General features: G+C 46.1%; 1 protein-coding gene and 1 gene segment (V, D, J or C); both read right to left on the bottom strand.

Moving 5' to 3' along the window:
* The window catches only part of LOC140418341 (uncharacterized), a 397,355-nt gene that overhangs the window by 119,128 nt on the left and 252,331 nt on the right, over positions 1-25,896 (bottom strand). The gene's annotated exons all lie outside the window — the stretch shown is intronic.
* Positions 6,009-24,782, bottom strand: LOC140418334 (Ig heavy chain C region-like). The segment is given in 5 exon segments: positions 6,009-6,458; positions 7,933-8,241; positions 9,066-9,377; positions 9,577-9,876; positions 24,714-24,782. Coding segments are annotated over 5 exon segments (1,356 nt in total).

The following is a 25,896-nucleotide window of genomic DNA, read 5'->3' as shown; positions in this document are numbered from 1 at the left end:
ATCCGGTTCCCGTTCCCCTGCCAAATTAGTTTAAACCCTCCCGAAGAGTACTAGAAAACCTCCCTCCCAGGATATTGGTGCCCCTCTGGTTCAGATGCAACCCGTCCTGCTTGTACAGGTTCCACCTTCCCCAGAATGCGCTCCAATTATCCAAATACCTGAAGTCCTCCCTCTTACACCATTCCTGCAGCCACGTGTTCAACTGCACTCTCTCCCTATTCCTAGCCTCGCTATCACGTGGCACCGGCAACAAACCAGAGATGACAACTCTGTCTGTCCTGGCTTTTAACTTCCAGCCTAACACCCTCAACTTGTTTATTACCTCCACACCCCTTTTCCTACCTACGTCGTTGGTACCAATGTGCACCACGACTTCTGGCTGCTCCCCCTCCCCCTTAAGGATCCTGAAGACACGATCCGAGACATCCCTGTCCCTGGCAACCAGGAGGCAACATACCTTCCGGGAGTCTCGCTCGCGACCACAGAATCTCCTATCTATTCCCCTAACCATTGAATCTCCTATTACTATTGCTTTTCCATTCTCCCCCCTTCCCTTCTGAGCCCCAGAAGGGGTCAGACTCAGTGGCAGAGACCTGGCCACTAGGGCCTTCCCCCAGTAGGTCATCCCCCCCCCCAACAGCATCCAAAACGGTATACTTGTTTTGAAGGGGAATGGCCACGAGGGATCCCTGCACTGTCTGCCTGTTTGTTTCCTTTCCCCTGACTGTAACCCAGCTACTCTTGTCCGGTACCTTGGTGTGGTTACCTCCCTGTAACTCTTCTCTATAACCCTCTCTGCCTCCCGGATGATCCGAAGTTCATCCAGCTCCAGCTCCAGTTCCCTAACACGGTCTCCAAGGAGCTGGAGTTGGGTGCACTTCCCGCAGGTATAGTCAGCGGGGACACTGGTGGTATCTCTCACCACCCACATCCTACAGGAGGAGCATGCAACTGGCCTAGCCTCCATCCCCTCTTACCTTACAGAATATAGCTGCCCTGTGGACCAACTGGACCCCCGCCCTCCGACTCTGCTCCCAGTCAGTTGCACTCACTGTAAACACCTGGCTCCCTTCTCGCTCTTTGAGGAAATGTAGGAAACAAAATGAAAGGACCACCTTACTCCCTCCTCACCCAACTCCCTCAGTCACCAAACTCTCACTATAGCACTCAAATGCACCAAATTCAGCACTCAGTGCAAACAAAGTCTGCACTGTCGGTGGATCACTTTTATACTGTGAATCTAGCCTCTGAAAACTGGCCTAATCCAATTAACTAAAGGTTAGTCCCGGATATGGAGAGATTTTCTTATTAGAAGAGGTTGAGTTGTTTGGGCCTGTACTCATTGGAGTTGAGGCGAATGAGAGGTGACCTTTTTGAGACATAAGCATTCTCAGGGGGGTTGACAGGGTAGATGCTGAGAGGACGTTTCCTCCTGTGGGAGAGTCCAGGACCAGAGGGCATAATCTCAAAGTAAGGGGTCTCAAATTTAAGACATACATGAAGCGATATTTCTTCTCTCAGAGCGCAGTGAATCTGTGGAATTCTTTAGCTGTGCAATCATCCTGTCGCTGGAGTTTAACCATAAAAAGGCAAAGGCAACGGTGAAGGTGTGTTTACCCGGATGGGCCGCTTGGTGGCGCAGTGGCTCTTTCATTGAGGGGCCTTGAATTCAGACACATCCCAAACAGGACTGGTGAGAAATATCTGTCTGGGAAAGGGGAGAAAACTGGATAATCGGGGAAATGGAGCGGTGCCGATGGACCTGAAAGAAAGGAGTTCAGACAAGTCTTATTTTCTTCATTTTTCATTCAATATTTATTAAAATTTCAGAGAACATATTACACAAAAGTTTATTTTGAAGTTGGCGAAAGGGAACATAATGATTGAGGGTCACACTGAGAACAGAACACATGCCTTCTGAGCTGCCAAATGTATGTACAACTGTAACAGACACCAGAAAGAGAGGACAGGAGCTCAACATAAAGGGAAGGCCAAAGTTATGAGTAAGGAACGAGATAAGTTACTTTATTTAGACATGATATTGAGGGAAATTATTAGCTACAGTTACATTACAGCCAAAATTATCTCGTACATTTCAAACTGGGAAACAGAAATATTGTCCATGATTGTCTCAGTTACAGATGCAGAATAATAAACTGAGAGAATTTTACTGTTAGAGTCACCAAGAGGAGATATTGTATTTGTGTCACACACAGATCATAATAAACAGCTGAGGAAAATCTACAGCGTCCGAACGTCAACCGATCACTTGATCTGTAAAAGAGAGAGAAAATGATGAAGCAGATGTTTATGATCGGGGACATTGATGTTAGAGTTTTTAATCAAGCAAACATTTAGAGATTTTTGAAACGGCTTCTGTCAGTTTGAAGTGTGAGTGGATTGAATCTTCTCACCTTCACCAGAGTGACTGCAGCGCTGTAGGAAATGCTCAGGAAGAACAGGGTGATGAATGTGGAAGCGGTTGTCCAGATGTTCCCGTTATTATCCTCATCGTCTTCAGTCCAGGTGTGATCTGTGGTATCTACGGGGATAGAGCAAATAAATATAATCAGATTGTTTATTAATCCAGGATATATTTTTAATATTCTCGTTTCATTTTCTCCCGCTGCTAATTCATTCTTTAATATATTTGTCATTGCATATCTACTGTTGAGTTCGTGACACTCAGAAATTGATGTCTTTAACTTTTTTTTTCTAATTAAGGGGCAATTTAGCCTGGCCAATCCACCTACCTTGCACATCTTTGGGTTGTCGGGGTGAGACCCACGGGTCATGGGAGAATGTGAAAACTCCACTGGGCCAGGGACCCAGGAGCGGGATCAACCCCAGGTCCATGGTGGCGTGAGGCAGCAGCGCTAACCACTATGCCACCGTGCCGCCATTGCCTGCCGTTTCTGTTTGTTCCTTAGCTTTTGTGTCTGTGTCGATGCGAAATTCCGTGTTTTGATTTACTCCTCTGTTGTGTGTCCAGATGTCTGTGTAGGTTCACTGTGTGTTCATCGTGTCAATGAGTATTGGTCTGTGTATTTGTGTGTCAGCGCCTGTGTGTGAACTTTGTTTGCCTTCTGTCAATGTGTATATATGAGTGATATATTGTATGTGTATGTGTTGAAATCTATGTTTATATATTATTGCCTGTGTTAATATGTGTTTATACTTTCCTGTCCAGTAATATATGTGTTAATGTGTCTTTTTGCGTTCAACATGCATGCCAGTGTCTTAATGTTTGTGTCTGGATAAATGCGTTTGTGTGTGTCAATGCGCGTATTTCATCACAGAATCATCATCATATAATCCCTACAGTGGAGAACGAGGCCATTCGGCCTATTGAGTCTGCACCGACCCTCCGAAAGAACACCCTACCGAGGTGCACGGTGCACGCCCTCCCCTATCCCCAGAACCTCGTAACACCACCTAACGTTTTGGGCGCGAAGGGGTGATATAGCATGGCTAATCCCCCTAACCTGCACATCTTTGGACTGTGGGAGGAAACTGGAGCACGCGGAGGAAACACGGACACGGGAGAATGTGGAAACTCAACACGGACAATCACCCGAGGCTGGAATTGAACCCGGGTTTCTGGCGCTGTGAGGCAGCAGTGCTATTTGTGCGTTGATGTTTGTTTATATCTATTGCTATGTATTGATGCCTCCATGTGTATTCATGTGTGTTTGTATGAGCGTGAGTACGAATCTGTTAATATGTAACTACATGCGCCCATTAGTGTGTTAATGTGGATTATTGTCTCTGTTTTAATGGAAATATTTCTGTCATTGTGAAATTGTGCGATTACGGGCGGCGCGGTAGCACAGTGGTTAGCACTGTTGCTTCACAGCGCCAGAGTCCCAGGTTCGATTCCTGGCTTGGGTTACTGTCTGTGCGGAGTCTGCACGTTCTCCCTGTGTCCGTGTGGGTTTCGTCCGGTGCTCCGGTTTCTTCCCACAAGTCCCGAAAGATGTGCTTGTGAGGTAATTTGGACATTCAAAATTTTCCCTCTGTGTACCCGAACAGGCGCCAAGAGTGTGGCGACTAGGGTTTTTTCACAGTAACTTCTTACAGTGTTAATGTAAGCCTTCTTGTGACAATAAACTTTATTTTTACTATTATGTATATGTTATTGCTTACAGTTGTGTTTCATATTCTTGGGTCAGTCTGCGTGTATGGTTTTATATGTTTGTGTTTGCATATTTGTGTGTCTGTGTGGACATGTGGATGTATGTGCATGTTTGTGCATGCCGGCTTGTGTGTGTGGATTTGTGTGTGTGTACACGAGTGTCTTTGTGTACATAAACGTGTGCTTGTTTGTGTTTATGTGCATGTTTGTAAATTTTTGTTTGTTTGTGTGTATATGTATGCATGTGTTTCTATGTGTACATCTATGTGTGTGTTTGTGTCTATGTGTGCTCATGTATATGGTTGTGGGTGTGTGTACGTGTGCATGTATGTTTAGTGTTTGTGTCTTTATCTGTCTGTGTATTTGTATCAGCTGCCTGTAGCTTTGCCAGTTGTGGGTATTATTGGTACCGATGTGGAATATGTTGAACTTTCTGCTTATAAATGTGTTTTCTGTGAGGTGCAAGCTGACATCATTGACAGAATGCAAAAATACAAGGAAGTGCCTCAGGAGAGAACAGTGAAAACCCAGGGAGAATTCAATCACCATCTGGATTTGGATTTTGGGAAATCAGTTGTCGCATATGGATAAGAGGAACAAGGGTGCTAAAGAAAAATATGTTGCGTGAATAGATAGTTTAAGAACATATTTAGCATGATGGGCTTTTAAAATCTTCAGCCAGTAAGCTACAAGCCATCTTGTAATGTCAGTAACTGAATCCTTAGTGTAGAGACACATCCACTCCCAAATTCCCTGCTTGGGGAGTAGGTGGATAGTGATTTAATAGTCTCTCCCTCTCTGGCCAGCTGAACAAATTCTCTTTGGGTTCCCCCTGCTGAGGAGGTGGAGATACAGAGAGTTCACTCATCACATTCCTTCTCTTTTGGTCGGGAAAGTGGAGGTAAAATGGGTTTATAATGCCCATCCCCCTCTCTCTGTTGGGGAAGTGGGCTGACAGTGCATTTATTTAGGCCCCCCCCCTCTCTTTGTTGGAAGCGGCTGTACAGTGAATTAACTAATGTCCCAGCTCTTTGGTGGGAAAGTGGGGGTACAGGGTTAATTAATGCTCCTCCCCCACTATTTGTTGGGGCGTGGTGATACACTGGATTAACTACTGCCCCCATGCTTTGGTGTGGAAGTGAGGGGTATAGTGGGTTCACTAAGTCCCTTCCTCTTTGTTAGGGAGTTGGGGTGCAGGGCATTAGCGAACGTCCATTCCCCACTCTCTGTTGGAGAAGTGGGGGTGCAGTCGATTAACTATAACCCCTCCCCCTCTCTGTTTGGGAAGTGTGGTTGCAGTGGATTAATTTATGCCCCTTCCTCTCTCTTTTGAGGAAGTGGCAGTAGAGTGCATTAACTAATGCCCCTCCTCCTGTCTCTGTTGGGGAGGTGGGGGGACAGTGGATTAACTAACGCCCCTCCTCCTGATTTTGTAGGAGAGGTGGAGATATAATGGATTAACAATTTCTCTTTCCCCTCTCCGTGATGGGCGATTGTTGGTCCTTGTTTCTGTTTGATTCTCAATTCAGTTCCCAGTGGGTGTGATGCAGCAATTTTAAGCTGACATCAATTTTAAAGGGATGGGCAATGGGAGAAGCAGGAACACCGAGATCTAAATGTGATGTGTTTGTCTGTCTGAAATGGGAAATTGTCCGATTTCTCCTCAGCGGGAAGAAAGTCAATGAATATATTTTGTGAATACTGCAATGAATGAATTTTACTCTGTCTCTGACCCAGGGTGTATCTGAGCTCGGAGCTCTGGTTGTATCAGACTTGGGGCTGAGGCCTGTAGAAATCTTGATCTCCTTGAACAGATCTAATATCAGCAAAGTCGAAGCTCCATTAATTAAGCGGCTGTGCATTTAAATCACAATTAGAGGAAAAAAAACTTTATTATTTTTAATTTAGTTCGAAATGCAATTGATAGATTCTCATTGACATGAATTAACGGTGTCCATCAGAGCGAGGGAAATGTTCACAAAACTCGGTTTACCGCTGGATTTATCAACCGTTCTGTTGATGATCTTCAAGGGGATGGCTTCATGTCCCACCACACAGGAGTAAGAAGCGCCGCTGGCCCACTCCTCCGCTGCAATGGATAACAGGCTGTACATGAAGAAGGAGCTATTGCCGTTCTCCGCCATCACCTCGGTGTTCTTGTAGTTCCCGGGATTCACCGGCTTGTCATTGACGGTCCACTTGACGAAGATCTCTCGGGGGGAGAAACCTCTCACTAAGCAGCTGAGGGAGACGAATCTCTGAGCGGAGACGTCTTCAGCCGAGGGCAGGAGGACAGAGACGGACGGTTCCCGCGGATTGGGATCTGCAGAAGATGTACAATAGATGTCAGTAAAATGGGGAATTCGGGAGACATTGGAACCGCGGGTTAGATGTGAGAGAAATGTGTTTTGTGTTGGATTTTAAAGGTTTCCATTTTCCACTTTGGGATCTGTCCGGTTTCATAGCTCGGAGCTGAGGTGGACACAAGCCTTTTCCCTGAGAATTTACGGATATTGGATTCGAAAGTTTCAGAAAGTGTACAGCAGGGAAACAGGCCATTCGGCCCGCCTGTTCTGTGCTGGTGTATAAGCTCCACACCAAGCTCATCCCACCTTACTCCCAAAGGATTGGGAAACTGCCAATGTAACACCCTTATTCAAAAGGGAGGGAGACAAAAACAGGTAACTATCGGCCAGTGACCTTAACATCTGTCAGTGGGAAACGGTTAGAGTCCATTATAACGGATCCAATCGCTGAGCATTTAGAAATACACAATATAATCAACAGAGTCAGCGCGGCCTCGTGAAGGCGAAATCAGTGCCGAACAAATTTAGATGGAGGAATACTGGATAAAGCTGAAGTAACGGGGGAATTGGGGGCCCCCGTGCAAAAACCACACAAAGCAAGTTCTGCAGGTAATATGGAGACAAATTGAATGTTGACATTTATTTCAAAGGAAATAGAATATAAACATGGGGAAGTCTGGCTAAAACTATACAAGGCACTAGTTAGTCGACACCTGGTATACTTTGAATAGTCTCGGTGCCCTTATCTAAGGAAGACAGATTGGTTTTGAAGGCAGTCCAGAGAAGGATCACGAGGTTGATCCCGAGTATGGAGGGATTTTCTTATGGGGAGAGGGTAAGTAGGCTGGGCTGTACTGATTGGAGTTTAGAAGAATGAAGGCGACCTAATCGAGACATGAAAGATTTTCAGGGAGCTTCTTAGGATAGACGCTGGGAGGTTGTTTTCCCCTGTGGGAGCGTCTAGGACCAGAGCGCAGGATCACAAAGTGAGGGTTCTCCCATTTAACAAAGCGATGAGGTGGACTTCCTCTCTCAGAGAGTAGTGAAGCTGTGGAATTATTTAACCCGGGGGCAGTAGATTCTGGGTTGTTCAATATGTTCAAGGTTGAGAGAGAAATATTTTAAATCAGTAAAGGCGTCAAGAGATATGGGGATAAGTCGGGAAAGAGGAGTTGAAGATTATCACATCAGATCAGTCATGACCTCACTGCCGGCTGGACCGGTGTTGATGGGCCCAATGGCCTATGTCTGTTCCTAAGTCTTGTGGTCTATGGTCTCGCTCCATCTAAACCCAATATCACTGCTTTCAATTCATTGTTCGTTCATCTGCATATCAATTTCCCCCTTAAACTCTAATCGCCCAGAGTATTTAGTTAGTGGAATTCCCAATCAGAATGGACCATAAATACCCTGAATGCTAAATACTGACCGCTGCACTGACACTAGAAATAGACACAATGACTCACTTATTGCTTCAGTCTCACCGCTCACCTATTTTTTTGTGGATTGAAATTCTTAAAGGAGTTGGCAGGTCCTGATGGCTCGCCACACAGTCAAACACAGCCCCACTCAGCCAGGCTTGTGTCGAGATGTTTAATTTGCTGACCACGCTTTCAGTATCTGCCCCAGGCTGGTCGGCAATCTCTGATTTCAGCGGCTTCTTCGCTTCACTCCAGGACACGTTGACTCCATAAGGAGCCTTCGAAATGACGCAGGTTAAGGTTACAGTCGCCTCCAGTAAGACCTGTTCTATTGGTGGTGGCAGTATTGTTACTGAGGCATCAGTGCAACCGGAAGGATCTGCGAATGAAAAAAGTGGAAATTAACCCAAGTTTGATCTTCAGAATCAGGGCAGCAGTACTCAGCCTTCACTCTACATGGGAATAAATCAACTTAGAAACATCAACCTCTAAAGACCGCCTTTAATCTTCTGTAAGCAATGGAAAACCAGTTTGGTTTGTGAAAACTATTCTCATTGTGAAATACAGTCAGCCCCGATATCGTTCTAACGAATCAGTATTTCAGCATTTACAATACAAATATTCCATTCCTTATCTCAGGAACGAAGTACTGGCGGCTGATCCATAAATAGGTTGGATGAACTTTCCAACACTTTCCCCCGGAGCTGTTATCAGTTAAGTGTTTGAGACACCCACTGACTCAAATATAATCAGCCGTCTCAGGATAAAGCTGGCATCAAGTCCACCAGGGGCTGGTTTAGCACGGGGCTAAATCGCTGGCTTTTAGAGCAGACCAAGGCAGGCCACCAGCGCGGGTCCAATTCCCATACCAGACTCCCCGAACAGGCGCCGGAATGTGGCGACTCGGGGCTTTTCACAGTAACCTCATTTGAAGCCTACTTGTGACAAGAAGCGATTTTCATTTCATTCATTCACCTCACTCACTAAATGACTTCAAATTATACGGATACATTTATTTCTATATTCATAAAATCGTGAATGATTAGCAACCCTCATGCAGCTCTTACATCAGAATGAAACACAAACGACATGGCAGTAAATTAGAAGTTATTCTGTGCTTTGCACTAACTTCAGTAAATTCCTGATTTGGATTAACATCAGAGTGCAGGATGATTTATTGTTTCCTCTGTTTGAGTCTCTTACCAGACGCGGTGATGTTGCGACTTTGGGTGACCTCTTGATGAGTGACCAGGCAGGTATAGACGGCTTTGCTGAACCATTCCCGAGCGGAGACCGTCAGCCGACTGCTCGCCGAGAAGTTCCCGTTCACTTCACAGGGGGGCGAGGTGACAAATCCTGAACCCATGGGTTGTCCATTCTTCAGCCACTTTACCGTCATTGACTTTGGCTGGAAATCGTTGATTGAACAGACCATGGTTGCAAATTTCTGTCTTGAGATTTCTTCATTGGAACTCACGGTGAGGAGAACATTTGGAATGTTGACAGGTGGAGGGCCTTCAAGAAACACAAGTTAGACATTTCTTGAGGAAGATGTTGTAACGAATAAAATGACGAATTATATTTTAACAGTTTCTCTGTGGTCACTATTTCGCGCAGGAATCAGAACTATGCAGAGAACCATAAATGTGTAATCACCAAAGATGTAAATAAAGTAATCAAAGCATCTGTTTCTCACAGATTCCACAAAACTTACATGGAATTCCAATGCTCTTGTCTGAGCCGCTGTGTCGAACCTCACAGCTGATTTCGCTGCATCCCCCCTCTGACTCGGTGATGGTTAACTGGCTGCTCAGGGTGTAGGTTCCCTTCTTGTTTCTCACTGACGGGTATTTCTTAACTCCAGTGGTGATCAGCTGCCCATCTTTCTTCCAGGTAAGGCTGGTGATTTCTGGGGAGTAGTCCATCGCCAAACAGCCGTAGATCACGGAGCCGTCATTGTTGTGTTGCTGACAGGAGGAGACCAGGCTGTAGAGAGTGGGCGGAGACGGTGTTGCTGGGAAAGAATGGCCCATTCAACAAGTTAGACTCTGTTATTTGTGATCTATAAGTTACCAAGCACATCAAAATGTGACGATGCATTTAACCTAACATGTTCTCATTAACTGTTACATCCATATTTCAGCGTCTATTAGTTCTATGATTTGAGAATCACCATCTCTTTGCCGCCTCATTAGAAACTCGCATCCCTTTCTCCGTTTCTAACACATACAAAAAATAACATTTGATGCCGCCTGAATGATGTAACTGTCATTGGATTGAAGGAGAGGAGCAGAGAGTTTCCCCCATTATTTCAGCCACCATGTAAAATAAAATAGAAATGTTGCCATAGTCCCGGGGACTGCCCTTTCCTTCTGAGAGCTGACTGGTGGTGATTTAACCTGAGGGTCACCACACCCTCTTTATGAATATCCTCAGCCGGTACAACAATTGAATCCGCGCTGCTGGGATCGCTCTTCATCACAAACCAGCCGTCCAGCTAACTGAGTTGTATACGTCACAATCCAGCTAACTGAGCTGCGTACGTCACAATCCAGCTCACTGAGCTGTGTACGTCACAATCCAGCTAACTGAGCTGTGGACGTCACAATCCAGCTAACTGAGCTGTGTACGTCACAATCCAGCTAACTGAGCTGTGTACGTCACAATCCAGCTAACTGAGCTGTGGACGTCACAATCCAGCTAACTGAGCTGTGTACGTCACAATCCAGCTAACTGAGCTGTGTACGTCACAATCCAGCTAACTGAGCTGTGTACGTCACAATCCAGCTAGCTGAGCTGTGTACGTCACAATCCAACTAACTGAGCTGTATATGTCACAATCCAGCTAGCTGAGCTGTGTACGCCACAGTCCAGCTAACTGAGCTGCGTACGTCGCAATCCAGCTAGCTGAGCCGTGTACGTCACACTCCAGCTAACTGAGCTGTGTACGCCACAGTCCAACTAACTGAGCTGCGTACGTCACAATCCAGCTAGCTGAGCTGTGTACGTCACACTCCAGCTAACTGAGCTGTGTACGTCACAATCCAGCTAACTGAGCTGTGTACGTCACACTCCAGCTAACTGAGCTGTGTACGTCACAATCCAGCTAGCTGAGCTGTGTACGTCACAATCCAGCTAACTGAGCTGTGTACGTCACACTCCAGCTAACTGAGCTGTGTATGTCACAATCCAGTTAACTGAGCTGTGTACGTCACAATCCAGCTAGCTGAGCTGTGTACGCCACACTCCAGCTAACTGAGCTGTGTACGTCACAATCCAGCTAACTGAGCTGTGTACGTCACAATCCAGCTAGCTGAGCTGTGTACGCCACACTCCAGCTAACTGAGCTGTGTACGTCACAATCCAGCTAACTGAGCTGTGTACGTCACAATCCAGCTAACTGAGCTGTGTACGTCACAATCCAGCTAACTGAGTTGTGTACATCACAATCCAGCTAACTGAGCTGTGTACGTCACAATCCAGCTAGCTGAGCTGTGTACGCCACAATCAATTTGTGTTAAAGATGTTGTCTCTTCATTTGTATCTTTGCAGTTTTGGGAAATTCCCTTTGTTCAAACTGACTGATACCACCTCCTCTCTCCATTTCACTACCCCCATTCTCCAAACTAGAGAATAGTGGCATTGCTTCAAAAATACCTTCGGAATGCACATTTATATAATTACAATAAGGTTCTACATTTGAGTAATTGCAACATTCTCTAATTTTAAGATCATGAGGGAGGCGGCCATTCAGTCGGTCGAGCCTCCTCCCCCATTCAACAAGCTCCTGGCTGTGCTGATTGTGGTGTTAACTCCATATTCCGCCTGTCACTGAGACCGGGCTGTCTGCAACCCCCCCGCACCCCGCCCCGCGCTCCCTATGCGTTCCCCCATCTCTCTGCGGCTCCCGCTGGATTTCTGTACCTTTCTCCTGGTCCCTTCACTTTCGTTTAGCTCTCTGCTCTTTTCCACGGCTCTCTGCGCTTTGCTCCGCATCTCTGCACTTTCTCTCGACTCTGCATTTTCTTCCTGCCCTTTAGTGCTTTGCCCAGGTGTGCTGCATTTTTCCCAGTTCTTTGTGCTTTTCCCGGTTCCTGGCACTTTGTGCGGGCTTTTTGAGGTTTTCGCCAGCACTGTGCGCTTTACTCCGATTCTTACCGCTTATCGCCCACTCCATGGACTTTCTTCCGGTTCTCAGCACTTCCCCCGGCTCTGTGCTCCTTCACCCGGCTCTCTGCACATCCCCGGCTCCCTGCACTCCCCCCCCCCCCCCCCCCCACGTCCCCCTCCCCGTCCCGCGTCCCCCTCCCCCTCCCCCTCTCCCGGCTCTCTACACATCCCCCGGCTCTCTTCACTTTCCCCGGTCCACGCACTCTCACCACCACCACCCCCCCCCCCCCCACCGCCCCCCATCCCCATCGGCTCTCTGCACCTTTCCCTTGCTCTCGCCACTTCTTTCCAACTCTCTGTCCTTTTCTACGACTCTCTGTGTGTTCCGCTGCATCTCGGTCTATTCCCCCGCATTTCTGTCCTTTCCCCTGCATCTCTGTGCTTTCCTCCCAACTCTGCCTTTTCGCCGCCTCTTTGCTCTTTTCCACCGCCTCGGCGCTTTCTCCCGGCTCCGGGGTCTTTCCCCGGCTCTCTGCACTTTCCCGGCTCCCGGCAGTCCCGTGTCTTGCAGCCACATTCGGGCGCCACTCGTCATCAGTTTCGCTCCAGTTCTCCATTCCTCTCTCGTTACAGCCGCTCCCTTGCCCATTTCCTGAGCATGAGTGAGAGAGAATGAGTGAGTAACTGAGTGAGGGTGGGAGAGTGAGTGAGTAACTGAGTGAGGGTAGGCGAGTGAGTGTGGGTGAGTGAGTAACTGAGTGAGGGTAGGAGAGTGAGTGTGGGTGAGTGCGTAACCGAGTGAGGGTAGGAGAGTGAGTGTGGGTGAGTGAGTAACTGAGTGAGGGTAGGAGAGTGAGTGTGGGTGAGTGAGTAACTGAGTGAGGGCAGGGGAGTGAGTGCGGGTGAGTGAGTAACTGAGTGAGGGTAGGAGAGTGAGTGTGGGTGAGTGCGTAACCGAGTGAGGGTAGGAGAGTGAGTGTGGGTTAGTGAGTAACTGAGTGAGGGTAGGAGAGTGAGTGTGGGTTAGTGAGTAACTGAGTGAGGGTAGGAGAGTGAGTGTGGGTGAGTGAGTAACTGAGTGAGGGTAGGAGAGTGAGTGTGGGTTAGTGAGTAACTGAGTGAGGGTGAGTGAGTTGGGTCATTGAGGATGTATGAATGTTGATAAGTGGCGGATCAGGGGTGACTGACTGAGAGTAGGTATGTCACCGAGGACGAATAAAGGGTGTGTGAGGGAGAGTGAGTGAGACGCAGAGGATGAGTGACTCTGGGTGAGTGAGGTTGTGTAGTGAGAGTCAGTGAAGGTGAGTGAGCGAGGGTCAGTGAGTGAGGGTGAGTGAGTGAGGGTGGGTGAGTGAGGGTGGCTGAATGAGAGTGAGTGAGTCAGGGGGTCGACTGCTGGTGAGTGAATGTAGTGGGTGAATGAATGAGGGGAAGTCAGTGAGCGTGGGTGAGTGAGGGTGAACGAGTGAGGGTGGTTGAGGGACGATTGAGTGAGGGTGGGTGAGTGAGAGTGTGTCAGGGTGGGTGGGCAAGTGAGGGTGGGTGAGTGAGGGTGTGTCAGGGAGGGCGGCTGAGTGAGGGTAGGTGAGTGAGAGAACGTGAGTGTGGGTGGGAGAGTGAGTGAGTGTGAGCGCCTGAATGAGGGCGAGTGAGGATACGTAGGTGTTTGAGGATGAGTGAGTGACGGTAGCTTACTGAATGAGGGTGTGTGAGGGTGAGTGAGTGAGGGTGTGTGAGGGTGGGTGAGTGAGAATGTGTGAGGGTGGGTGAGTGAGGGTCTGTGAGGGTGAGCAAGTGGGCGTGGGTGGGTGACTGAGTGAGGTTGAGAGCCTGAATGAGGATGGGTGAGGATGGGTGGGTGTTTGAGGATGAGTGGGTGAGAGTGTGTGAGTGAGGGTGAACGAGTTAGGTTGGGCGTGTAAGGATGAGTCAATAACGGTGAGTGGTGCTGAATAAGGATGGGTGAGTGTGCGTGAGGGTGAGAGTGAGGGTGGGTGAGTGAGAATGTGTCAGGGAGGGTTGGTGACCTAGGGTGGGCGAGTGAGAGTCTGCGAGGCGTGTGAGCAAGAGTGTGTGAGGCGTGTGAGTGAGGGTGGGTGTGTGAGCGTGTGTCAGGGAGGGTGTGTGAGTGATGGTGGATGAGTGAGAGTGTGTCAGGGAGGGCGGGTGAGTGAAGGTGAGTGGGGGTGGGTGAGTGAGTGAAGGTGAGTAAGGGGGGAGTGAGGGTGTGTGAGGGTGGTTTACAGAATGAGGGCGTGTGGGGGCGGTGTGTGAGGGTGCGTGAGTGAGAGTGTGTCAGGGAGGGTGGGTGAGTAAGGTTGTGTGAGGGTGGGGGGGGGGGTGGGGGAGTGAGGGAGCATGAGGGTGGGGAAGTGAGGGTGTGTGAGGGTGGGTGAGTGAGTGTGTCAGGGAGGGTGGGTGAGTGATGGTGTGGGAGTATGGGTGACTGAGGGTGTGTGAAGGTGGGGGAGGGTGTGTGAGGGTGTGTGAATGAGAGTGTGTCAGGGAGGGTGGGTGAGTGAGGGTGTGTGAGGGTGGGGGTGTGAGGGTGTGTGAGGGTGGGTAATTGAGGCTGTGGGAGGGTGGGGGAGTGAGGGTGTGTGAGGGTGGGTGATTGAGGGTTTGTGAGGGTGGGTGAGTGAGAGTGTGTCAGGGAGGGTGGGTGAGTGAGGGTGTGTGAGGTTGGTTTACAGAATGAGGGCTTGTGAGGGCGGGTGAGTGGGGGGGGTGAATGACTGAGTGAGGATGAGAGCCTGAATGATGGGGAGTGAGGGTGGGTTTGGATGGGTGGGTGAGGGTGGGCGAATGAGTGTGGGTGGGTGGCTGAGTGAGGGTGAGAGCCTGATTGAGAATGGGTGAGGATGAGTGAGGATGGGTGGGTGTTTGAGGATGAGTGGGTGAGAGTGTGTGAGTGAGGGTGAGAGTTAGTTTGGGCGTCTAAGGGTGAGTCAATGACAGTGAGTGTTGCTGAATGAGGATGTGTGTGTGTGAGGGTGTGAGAGTGAGGGCGGGTCAGTGAGAGTGTGTCAGGGGGGTGAATGACGGTAGGTGAATGAGGGTGGGAGTGTGAGTCTGCGTGTGAGGGTGGTTAAGGAAAGGTGTATCATTGCGGATGGTTGAGTGAGGGTCAATGAGGGACGGTGAGAATGGTGAGTGAGGGTACGTCAGTGAGTGTGGGTGAGTGATCATTCCCAGGTGCTCCCAGCCCATTGGGACGATGTTTCTTGGGATGATTTTCCGCTCAGGCTCAGCTTTCTGTTGCCTGTTGTCCACAGCCGAGCTTGGGGCTCCTCCATTCGGGTCCACCACCCCCACCTCCTCCTCTTCCTCTCCATCGATCCTGTCCTGATTCTCCACATTGATCAGCTTTCAGTAACACCGGCTGTGTACAGTCAGACAGCAGTGTAGATCACTGGGCAGCTGCTTTAATACTTTCAGTAACACTGGCTGTGTACAGTCAGACACCAGTGTAGATCACTGAGCAGCTGCTTTAATACTTTCAGTAACACCGGCTGTGTACAGTCAGACAGCAGTGTAGATCACTGGACAGCTGATTTAATACTTTCAGTAACACTGGCTGTGTACAGTCAGACACCAGTGTAGATCACTGAGCAGCTGCTTTAATACTTTCAGTAACACCGGCTGTGTACAGTCAGACAGCAGTGTAGATCACTGGACAGCTGCTTTAATACTTTCAGTAACACCGGCTGTGTTCAGTCAGACAGCAGTGTAGAGCACTGGGCAGCTGCTTTAATACTTTCAGTAACACTGGCTGTGTACAGTCAGACAGCAGTGTAGATCACTAGGCAGCTGCTTTAATACTTTCAGTAACACCGGCTGTGTAAAGTCAGACAGCAGTGTAGATCACTGAGCAGCTGCTTTAATACATTCAGTAACACCGGCTGTGTACAGTCAGACAGCAGTGTAGATCACGGGGCAGCTGCTTTAATACTTTCAGTAACACCGGCTGTGTACAGTCAGACAGCAGTGTAGATCACTGAGCAGCTGCTTTAATACTTTCAGTAACACGGGCTGTGTACAGTCAGACAGCAGTGTAGATCACTGAGCAGCTGCTTTAATACTTTCAGTAACACCGGCTGTGTACAGTCAGACAGCAGTGTAGATCACTGGGCAGCTGCTTTAATACTTTCAGTCACACCGGCTGTGTACAGTCAGACAGCAGTGTAGATCACTGAGCAGCTGCTTTAATACTTTCAGTAACACCGGCTGTGTACAGTCAGACAGCAGTGTAGATCGCTGGACAGCTGCTTTAATACTTTCAGTAACACCGGCTGTGTACAGTCAGACAGCAGTGTAGATCACTGGACAGCTGCTTTAATACTTTCAGTAACACCGGCTGTGTAAAGTCAGACAGCAGTGTCGATCACTGGGCAGCTGCTTTAATACTTTCAGTAACACCGGCTGTGTAAAGTCAGACAGCAGTGTAGATCACTGGACAGCTGCTTTAATACTTTCAGTAACACCGGCTGTGTACAGTCAGACAGCAGTGTAGATCACTGGACAGCTGCTTTAATACTTTCAGTAACACGGGCTGTGTAAAGTCAGGCAGCAGTGTAGATCACTGGACAGCTGCTTTAATACTTTCAGTAACACCGGCTGTGTACAGTCAGACAGTAGTGTAGGTCACTGGACAGCTGCTTTAATACTTTCAGTAACACCGGCTGTGTACAGTCAGACAGCAGTGTAGATCACTGGACAGCTGCTTTAATACTTTCAGTAACACCGGCTGTGTAAAGTCAGACAGCAGTGTAGATCACTGGACAGCTGCTTTAATACTTTCAGTAACACCGGCTGTGTAAAGTCAGACAGCAGTGTAGATCACTGAGCAGCTGCTTTAATACTTTCAGTAACACCGGCTGTGTACAGTCAGACAGCAGTGTAGATCGCTGGACAGCTGCTTTAATACTTTCAGTAACACTGGCTGTGTAAAGTCAGGCAGCAGTGTAGATCACGGGGCAGCTGCTTTAATACTTTCAGTAACACTGGCTGTGTAAAGTCAGGCAGCAGTGTAGATCACGGGGCAGCTGCTTTAATACTTTCAGTAACACCGGCTGTGTACAGTCAGACAGCAGTGTAGATCACTGAGCAGCTGCTTTAATACTTTCAGTAACACCGGCTGTGTACAGTCAGACAGCAGTGTAGATCACTGGACAGTGCTTTAATACTTTCAGTAACACCAGCTGTGTAAAGTCAGGCAGCAGTGTAGATCACGGGGCAGCTGCTTTAATACTTTCAGTAACACCGGCTGTGTACAGTCAGACAGCAGTGTAGATCACTGGGCAGCTGCTTTAATACTTTCAGTAACACCGGCTGTGTAAAGTCAGACAGCAATGTAGATCACTGGGCAGCTGCTTTAATACTTTCAGTAACACCGGCTGTGTACAGTCAGACAGCAGTGTAGATCACTGGGCAGCTGCTTTAATACTTTCAGTAACACCGGCTGTGTACAGTCAGACAGCAGTGTAGCTCACTGGGCAGCTGCTTTAATACTTTCAGTAACACCGGCTGTGTACAGTCAGACAGCAGTGTAGATCACTGGGCAGCTGCTTTAATACTTTCAGTAACACCGGCTGTGTACAGTCAGACAGCAGTGTAGCTCACTGGGCAGCTGCTTTAATACTTTCAGTAACACCGGCTGTGTCCAGTCAGACAGCAGTGTAGCTCACTGGGCAGCTGCTTTAATACTTTCAGTAACACCGGCTGTGTACAGTCAGACCGCAGTGTAGATCACTGGACAGCTGCTTTAATACTTTCAGTAACACCGGCTGTGTACAGTCAGACAGCAGTGTAGCTCACTGGGCAGCTGCTTTAATACTTTCAGTAACACCGGCTGTGTACAGTCAGACCGCAGTGTAGATCACTGGACAGCTGCTTTAATACTTTCAGTAACACCGGCTGTGTACAGTCAGACAGCAGTGTAGATCACTGGGCAGCTGCTTTAATACTTTCAGTAACACCGGCTGTGTAAAGTCAGACAGCAATGTAGATCACTGGGCAGCTGCTTTAATACTTTCAGTAACACCGGCTGTGTACAGTCAGACAGCAGTGTAGATCACTGGGCAGCTGCTTTAATACTTTCAGTAACACCGGCTGTGTACAGTCAGACAGCAGTGTAGCTCACTGGGCAGCTGCTTTAATACTTTCAGTAACACCGGCTGTGTACAGTCAGACCGCAGTGTAGATCACTGGACAGCTGCTTTAATACTTTCAGTAACACCGGCTGTGTACAGTCAGACAGCAGTGTAGATCACTGGACAGCTGCTTTAATACTTTCAGTAACACCGGCTGTGTACAGTCAGACAGCAGTGTAGCTCACTGGGCAGCTGCTTTAATACTTTCAGTAACACCGGCTGTGTACAGTCAGGCAGCAGTGTAGATCACTGGGCAGCTGCTTTAATGCCGATATAATTTCATTTTTCACAAAACCATTTAGAACTGGGACAATGAGCATTCCTGCGACTTAACGGATTTTCATTTTGCAAATGGGATTTTTCTGCCTGCAACATTCTTTCATATTGTGTCAGAGAGAGTGTGTTGTGTTTATTCATTCTTGTGATGTCGGCGTCTCCCTGCTCGGCCTGCATTTATTTTCCATCCCTCATTGACTTTGAGAAGGTGGCGAGCTTCCGTCTTCAACCATTGCAGTCCATGTGGTGTTTCCCCGAGCCAGTTACATGATTTTGAACCAGCGGCAGTGCAGGAACGGTGATATATTTTATAGTCATGATGCTGAATGGCTTGGGATTGAACTTCCAGTTGGTGGTGTTCCCATGTCTCTGCTGTCCTTGTCCAGGTGGCCGCTGTCATGGGTTTGGAAGGTGCTGTCTAGGGAGACATGATGAGCTTCTGCAGCGGATCTTTAAATGGCGGACAGGCTTCGGGGAGTCAGGAGATGAGTTTTTCACCGCAGGATTCCTCACCTTTGATCTGTTCTTCTGGCCTCAACATTTCTATGACTCGCCCAGATCACTTTCTGGTTCATGTTAATCACCAGGAGGTTGTTAGTGGGGATTCAATGATGGTAATGCCAGTGAATGTCAAGGGGCGGTGGTTAGATCCGTTCTTACTGGAGGTGGGCATTGCCTTCAATTGGGTGACTTGACTGTTACTTACCACTTGTCAGCCAGAACCGGATAGAGCCTCCATGTTGCTTTATTTACAGGTTTATTTAGTGACTGCACAGTTGCAAATTGTGCTGAGCATGGTGCAATCATCTGCCAACAACCCCTGTTCAGACCTGATGATGGAAAGAAGGTCATTGATGAACAAGCTGAAGATAGTTGGACCTGGGACACTGCCCTGAATAAGTCTCGCAGTGATGTCCTGGAACTGAGCTGATTGGCCTCCAGCAATGGAATCCATCCACCTTGGTGCTGGTTGTGACTCCAACCAGCGGAGATTCTTCCCCTGATTCCTATCCATTCATTCTTTGGTTGGGTTGCTTGAGGTCACACGTTTCAATGCTGCCTTGATTTGGCGGCACGGCTGCACAGTGGTTAACCCTGTTGCTTCACAGCACCAGGGACCCGGGCTCGATTCCCACTTGGGTCATTGCCTGTGTGGAGTCTGCACGTTCCCCCCGTGTCTGGGTGGATTTTCTCCGGGGGCTCCGCTTTCCTCCCACAAGTCCTGAAAAACGACCTGTTAGGTGGTTTGGACATTCTGAATTCTCCCTCTGTGTACCCGAACAGGCGCCAGAGTGTGGCGACTAGGGGCCTTTCACAGTAACTGCATTACAGTGTTAATGTAAGCCTACTTGTGACAGTAATAAAGATTATTATTTTTATTATTGATGTTAGTTCAGTTGCTCTCACCTGTGTATGTGAAAGTGTGTGCGTATCTGAGTGTGTGTGTGTGTGAGGGAGTGTGGGGGTATGTGTCTGAGAGCCTGTGAGTGTGTCTATGCATGTGTCTGCATGCATGTGTGTGAATGCGTGTGTGTTTCTGCAAGAGATGAATCAAGAGAGTGTGAGAGAGAGAGTACACGTGTGAGTGTGGGTGTGAGAGTGTATCTGTGTGTGAGGGAATATCTGCGTGAGAGAATATCTGTGTGTGAGAGCGCGATTGTGTGTATTTATGCGAGCGAGTGGATGTGTGTGTGTGTGTGAGGAGCAAAATAGTGTGCACAGGAGAGAGACTGTATGCGCAAAATTGTGTGTGTGAGAGCATGTGTGTGAAAGAGTGATTTCACAAGAGAGCATGTGTGAGAGAGCATGTATGCACCAAAGCATGTGAGTGAGACAGCATGTATGCGAGAGAGCATGTGTGCGAGAGATCACGTGTGTGAGAGCATGTGTGTGAGAATGTGTGTGAGAGAGGGTGTAACAGAACATGTGTGAGAGTATGTGTGCGAGAGAGCATGTGCGTGAGAGAATGTGTGCATGGGACAGCATGTGTGCAAAAGAACATGTGTGTGAGAGAGCATGTGTGCGTGAGTGCATGAGTGCGAGATAGCATGTGTGAGAGAGCATGTGTGTCAGAGAGCGTAAGTGCAAGAGAGAATGAGAGAGCGTGTCTGTGAGAGAGCTTGTGAGTGAGAGAGGGTGTGTGTGTGAGAGAGTGAGTGTTTGAGAGAGCATGTATGTGAGGGAGCAAGTGTATGAGAGAGCATGTGAGTGAGAGGGATTGTGTGTCAGGGAGCATGTCTGCAAGAGAGAATGAGTGTGAGTGAGCAAGTGAGTGAGAGAGTGTGTGCGAGAGAGTGTGAGTATCAGAGCGCATGTGTATGAGAGAGCATGTATGCAAGAGAGGATATATGTGTGAGAGAGCAGGTGTACAAGAGAGCATGTGTGTGCGAGAGGCCATGTGTGCGAGAGGCCGTGTGTGCGAGAGGCCGTGTGCGTGAGAGGCCGTGTGTGCGAGAGAGCGTGTGTGTGAGAGAGCGTGTGTGTGAGAGAGCGTGTGTGTGAGAGAGCGTGTGTGTGAGAGAGCGTGTGTGTGAGAGCATGTGTGTGAGAGAGCGTGCGTGCGAGAGACCATGCATGTCAGAGAGAGTGTGTGAGAGAGAGCGTATGCGTGAGGGTGTGTATGTGTGAGAGAGGGTTTTTGTGTGAGAGAGATGTGTGTGACAGGGCATGTGTGTGCAAGAGATAATGTGTGCGAGAGTGCATGTGTGTGAGAGTGTGTCTGTGAATGATTGTGTATGTGAGTGAGATTGGTAAAACGTGAAAGAGAGAGTGTGTTTGTGAGAGAGTGTGAGAGAGGGAGATTGTCTGTGAAGAGAGAGAGGGATAATGTGCCTGTGTATGTGAGAGAGTGAGTGACAGTCTGTTGGTGTGTGAGGGAGAGTTGGAGAGAGAGAAAGTTGGAGACAGAGAGTATGTAAGAGAATGAATGTGTGAGGCAGTGCGTGTGTGTGACCGCGAGTGTGTGTGAGAGACTGTGTGTTTTTGAAGAGCTATCGTGTATGTGAGAGTCTCTGTGAGAGAGAGTGTCTGTGTGTTTGAGGAATAGTCCGGGTTTCTGGGAGAGAGGGAGTGTGTGAGGGAGAAAGAGTGTGCGGATGAGAGCGTACCTAGTGTGTCAAATTTCACTCTGAAACACAGGGGAACGAATCATTCAAACTGCTTGATTCTAATTGATAAATAGTCAACTTACGACAAAAGAAATTTAATAACCTCTTTGAAATTAAACTCATATTAATTTCAAACTCCCTTCGCCTTTCAGACATTTCTGGGCAAAATATATTTTCACTGAGAATGAACCCATTAAATATAACAGATTGAGGGGAGTTTAATGTCTGTGACAGAGATCCAGTGTTTGATAAGAAATAAACAAACCAGGAAACATTCACATTGGAAACTGATTACCTGATTTGATCCAATGTCTTAATTAAACACAATCAACAAAACAATGGAGGCGGGCCACCTATTCAACCGGAGCAAATAAATGTATTGTTTTCTAAATTATTTTCAGCACAATTAACCATTCTCCAATAGCTTTGATATCACACACCAGTATGCTACTCAATTGTAGCAGTTAATTTATGTTGAATTAGTTAGTACTAATGTCGCATTGCAAGTTATTGCCAATTGTCAATTAGTTGACCTGTCAGCTGATTTGTACTCTATAATATAAATAATAAAACATGGTTCTCTGTAATTCAAAACCTGCTCCTGCCTGAAATTTGATAAATAATTTGGATTTAATTAAATATTAAACTTCAAATTATCGGATGGAATAATTCAGACATGTGTAATATCTCATCTGTTTGTTAAAGTGGTATTCCCGAATTGATAAACTGTTGTAACTCGAAACTATATATATATAAAACAATAAAGTCCATGGTAGTTTGTGATCAATAAAGTGTTTCTGAGATTTAATCATTCAGGCAATTCGAGTAACTTTATTATTGAAAATATTGCTGAAGAAAAGGAGATCCAAATTAATCAGTGCACAACTTAATGAAAACAGTTCAGTCAGATCCTCCACAGCCCTGAAACATGGTGAGAAAATGATCGAGAAATGTTCTTGTTCAATTTACGAGCTTGAGGCTCAGATATAATCTATTCTTCTATTGTATAATTTGTTTTATTTCTATAATGTTATATTGTGTACAGCACAGCTCTGCGAGACACGATGTTATTATTATTGCAAAAGCTAATATTCTCCTTTTGTAATTAAATTAATCTCTTTGAATTTCAAGCTTTTACTTGTCAATCTCCAGCACTGTGCAGTATGAATATTCCTACAATTTAAATAAAATCATAAGAACAATTCCTGCACTGTCAGCGACTTCCGCCTCTCAGAAAACTCTATGATTAGGTTAGAGACAACTACAAAGATTGAAGAGATAATATTCTTGCTGCTGCACATAATTAATACAATAACCGGGTAAATAAATTGCCAAACTGCAATATAAAACTCATATTTAAGTAACTGCAAACGAAATCAGAGAAATAAAAAATAATTCAAATATATCTTTTGTAACTGAACAGTGCTGTAAAATCAATATGTTATTATTAAAACAGTTTCAGAAATAATCACAAAATATTCCCAGCCGAGAAACTTTTCCGGTCATGCTAATGGTGTACAAAGCACAGCAGAATTGTGAAAGGAGATTGATGATGAATGATATTAATATGAAAATATATTTGGATAATATGGTGATAATACCGCATTATAATTGTTTGTCATATTAATTTTACTCACGAATTTGAAAACGGTTTAATTAAATAGTTTCAGACTGCAGTAACGAATTGCGTTCTTAATGACGCCATGGTTTAGTTTAATCAGTAATCAGTAGGTAAAATTTAAAAATGTCTATCAAATCTTTAATTCCTTTCTTTATTTTCGAAACCTGACGCGTTTACTCCCCACAATTGTGTTTCAAGGAGATTCAAACGCGCAAACCTTTTTACATTTAACCAGAAAACGTGTAACTGCTCAATGTCACCCAGTTTGAACAATGCAGAGACAACGTAGAAACAGAAAACCGCTTCACAAATTGTACTTATTCAAAGTCACCCAGACACACCATCTCCTCAGCAGCAAAACACCAAAACTCATTGTAAGGACTGAACCCGTTTCATTGAGAAGCAGCTCAATTCTACATTCAACAGAATCAAATGTAACATTTCAAAAACAGCTGAATATCGAATCCAGCAAACCAGTTCGACACCAAATGTGTGAATTATCAAACTAAATATAAATACAGAACAACAGTAACATCATTGTGAGGATGTGGGGTATGTGCAAAATATTTTTGAAACTTTACCACATTTTATTCATGTTGGACCATATTTCAAACGCATTTAAACAGTTGACAGGAGAGATAAAAGCTGCATCCATCAATCCTACCAAGATGGAACATTGAAGAAAAGCCAGACTGTGATTTCAGTAACAAATTATGTTCGGAAAGAGCATTTTAAACTGTGGCTTAGTTTAATCTGCAATCATCACTTTTAAAAAACACTCTAAAATCCTAACTGTTTTCCACCCACAATCGTGTGCCAAACAGTTTCAAATACGTATCTTATTTCATTCAATTACAAAACATGGAAACGCTCAATATCACCGAGTTTAAAGAATATAGAAACGCCAGAATCGTTTCACAAATTTTACTAATTCAAAATCACCCAGACACAATCTCCTCAGCAGAAATACATCAAATTACATCACCGAGAGGCTGAAACTCGTCTCATGCAGAACCAGCTCAATTCTTCAAACACTTTCAATAGAATCAAACAGCATTTCAAGAAAATTTATATCTAGAACCCACCAAATTCGCCTTTCAGCAAGTGAATGAACAATTAAAACAAACAGAAATATGGAAGAATATCATCAGCATTGTCAATACGCGGGAAGTGTTCAATAAATTGATACAGATACTTCAGCATATTTTGTGAATATTGGGTAGATTTCTAACACTTGTGCAGGAGGTGGTAAAATCTGCAGCCACCAGATGTCACCGAGATTAAACATTGCAGAAATACCAAACTGTTTAACAGGCGTGAGGTATTTAAAGTAACCCGGCCACAGTATCCTCAGCAAATAAACATCAAATCACAACAACCAGGGACTGAATCCCTCAGCAGAACCTTTTGTCAAGAGGCAGAATAATTCCTTTTTCAGCTGAATCACATAAAGCATTCCAACAAAATCTCAATACAGAATCCAGCAAACCCGCAATTCAGTGAACGAATGCGTAGTTAAAATAGAAAAAATAAATAAAACAAAGACTCAAGTAAAACAGTTCATAAATAATGGAATTGTTCTTACCTGCAGTCACCGTCACCATGGTCCCCTGTCCCCAGTAGTCCATAGCGTCACAGTGTCACATTCCCTGGGCAGCTCCGTACAATAACCGCACCTGCACAAAATAGACAGAAATCCACCATTATTTTAAATATTCACAAACCAGAGACAAGGTAAAGGCACGGTAAATTTTCATTAAACTAGAATTGTACTTGTGGAGATCGCTTGCTGTTCAGAAATGACCCTAATGTTTTATATTTCAGAATAACACATGATCATGTTCTTGAAATCACCAACTAACGAGTGAATAATTGTCACAGATCTCCATATTAATTATTGTCATTTTGTCAATGCTGGATATGAATAATACTTCACTGTAAATAAAGTTGGATTGTAAAAGCGAGCACTGAGCCAGCCTCAGTTAATTAGTGCTGAGGGGTTTTTTGTATTGACAGTAACTGCTGTGCCCCAGTTATCACAGTGAGACACAGCGTGTCAAATACTGCGGCAGACTGTTAACTGTAAAATACAGAGATTTAATTTCACTGCGCGTTCAAAAAACTAACTCTGTCTCTTCCAAGAGCGAATGGGTGAGTTATTTCAGCTTGTCCTGGTCAATACATTTATAAAGAGGATCGGAACACTTTTAAACCCTCTGGGCACATTTAGCGTGTCGTTCCACAGAGATAAAGTGGAAGATTGTTGTACCTTTTCACAAACTAATATTGTGTTTTATTTAAGCCTCATTTACGTTGACAATCCTGCTGTGGCCCTGATCACCAATTTGGACAAACTCTTTCACTGAGGTTTTTGTATGAGGATGTCGCTGTGGACAGCACTGTGACCCACTGCTGTAGTCACAGTGACAGACACCCGCACAAAAACCGCACTCACTCCCTGTTCAGCCCTGCCGCTCAATATTCACTTCAAATAGACGATTACTTCTGATCGAATTTACAATTTAGACAGCAGTTCATAAAACGCAATGCACATAGACTTTCTCCAAGTATCAGAAATAATACAACGATGAGTATATCCAGGTCTGTAATTACTGAAACTGTTAACAGTAAACATCAACAGACAAAAGCTAATACTTGCAGATCGATTGGTTTGTTCGGTTTTACTGTTTAATTTTCCCTGTGTCAGTTATGTAAGAAGCAGCTTGTGTTTTGACTCTGATCACTGACATCAATATTACATTTGAATC

This window comes from Scyliorhinus torazame, chromosome 5, assembly GCF_047496885.1.
Source record: "Scyliorhinus torazame isolate Kashiwa2021f chromosome 5, sScyTor2.1, whole genome shotgun sequence".
Taxonomy (NCBI): domain Eukaryota; kingdom Metazoa; phylum Chordata; class Chondrichthyes; order Carcharhiniformes; family Scyliorhinidae; genus Scyliorhinus; species Scyliorhinus torazame.
The sequence above is the reverse complement of the archived record's forward strand: the minus strand, read 5'-3'. Positions and strand labels throughout refer to the sequence as shown.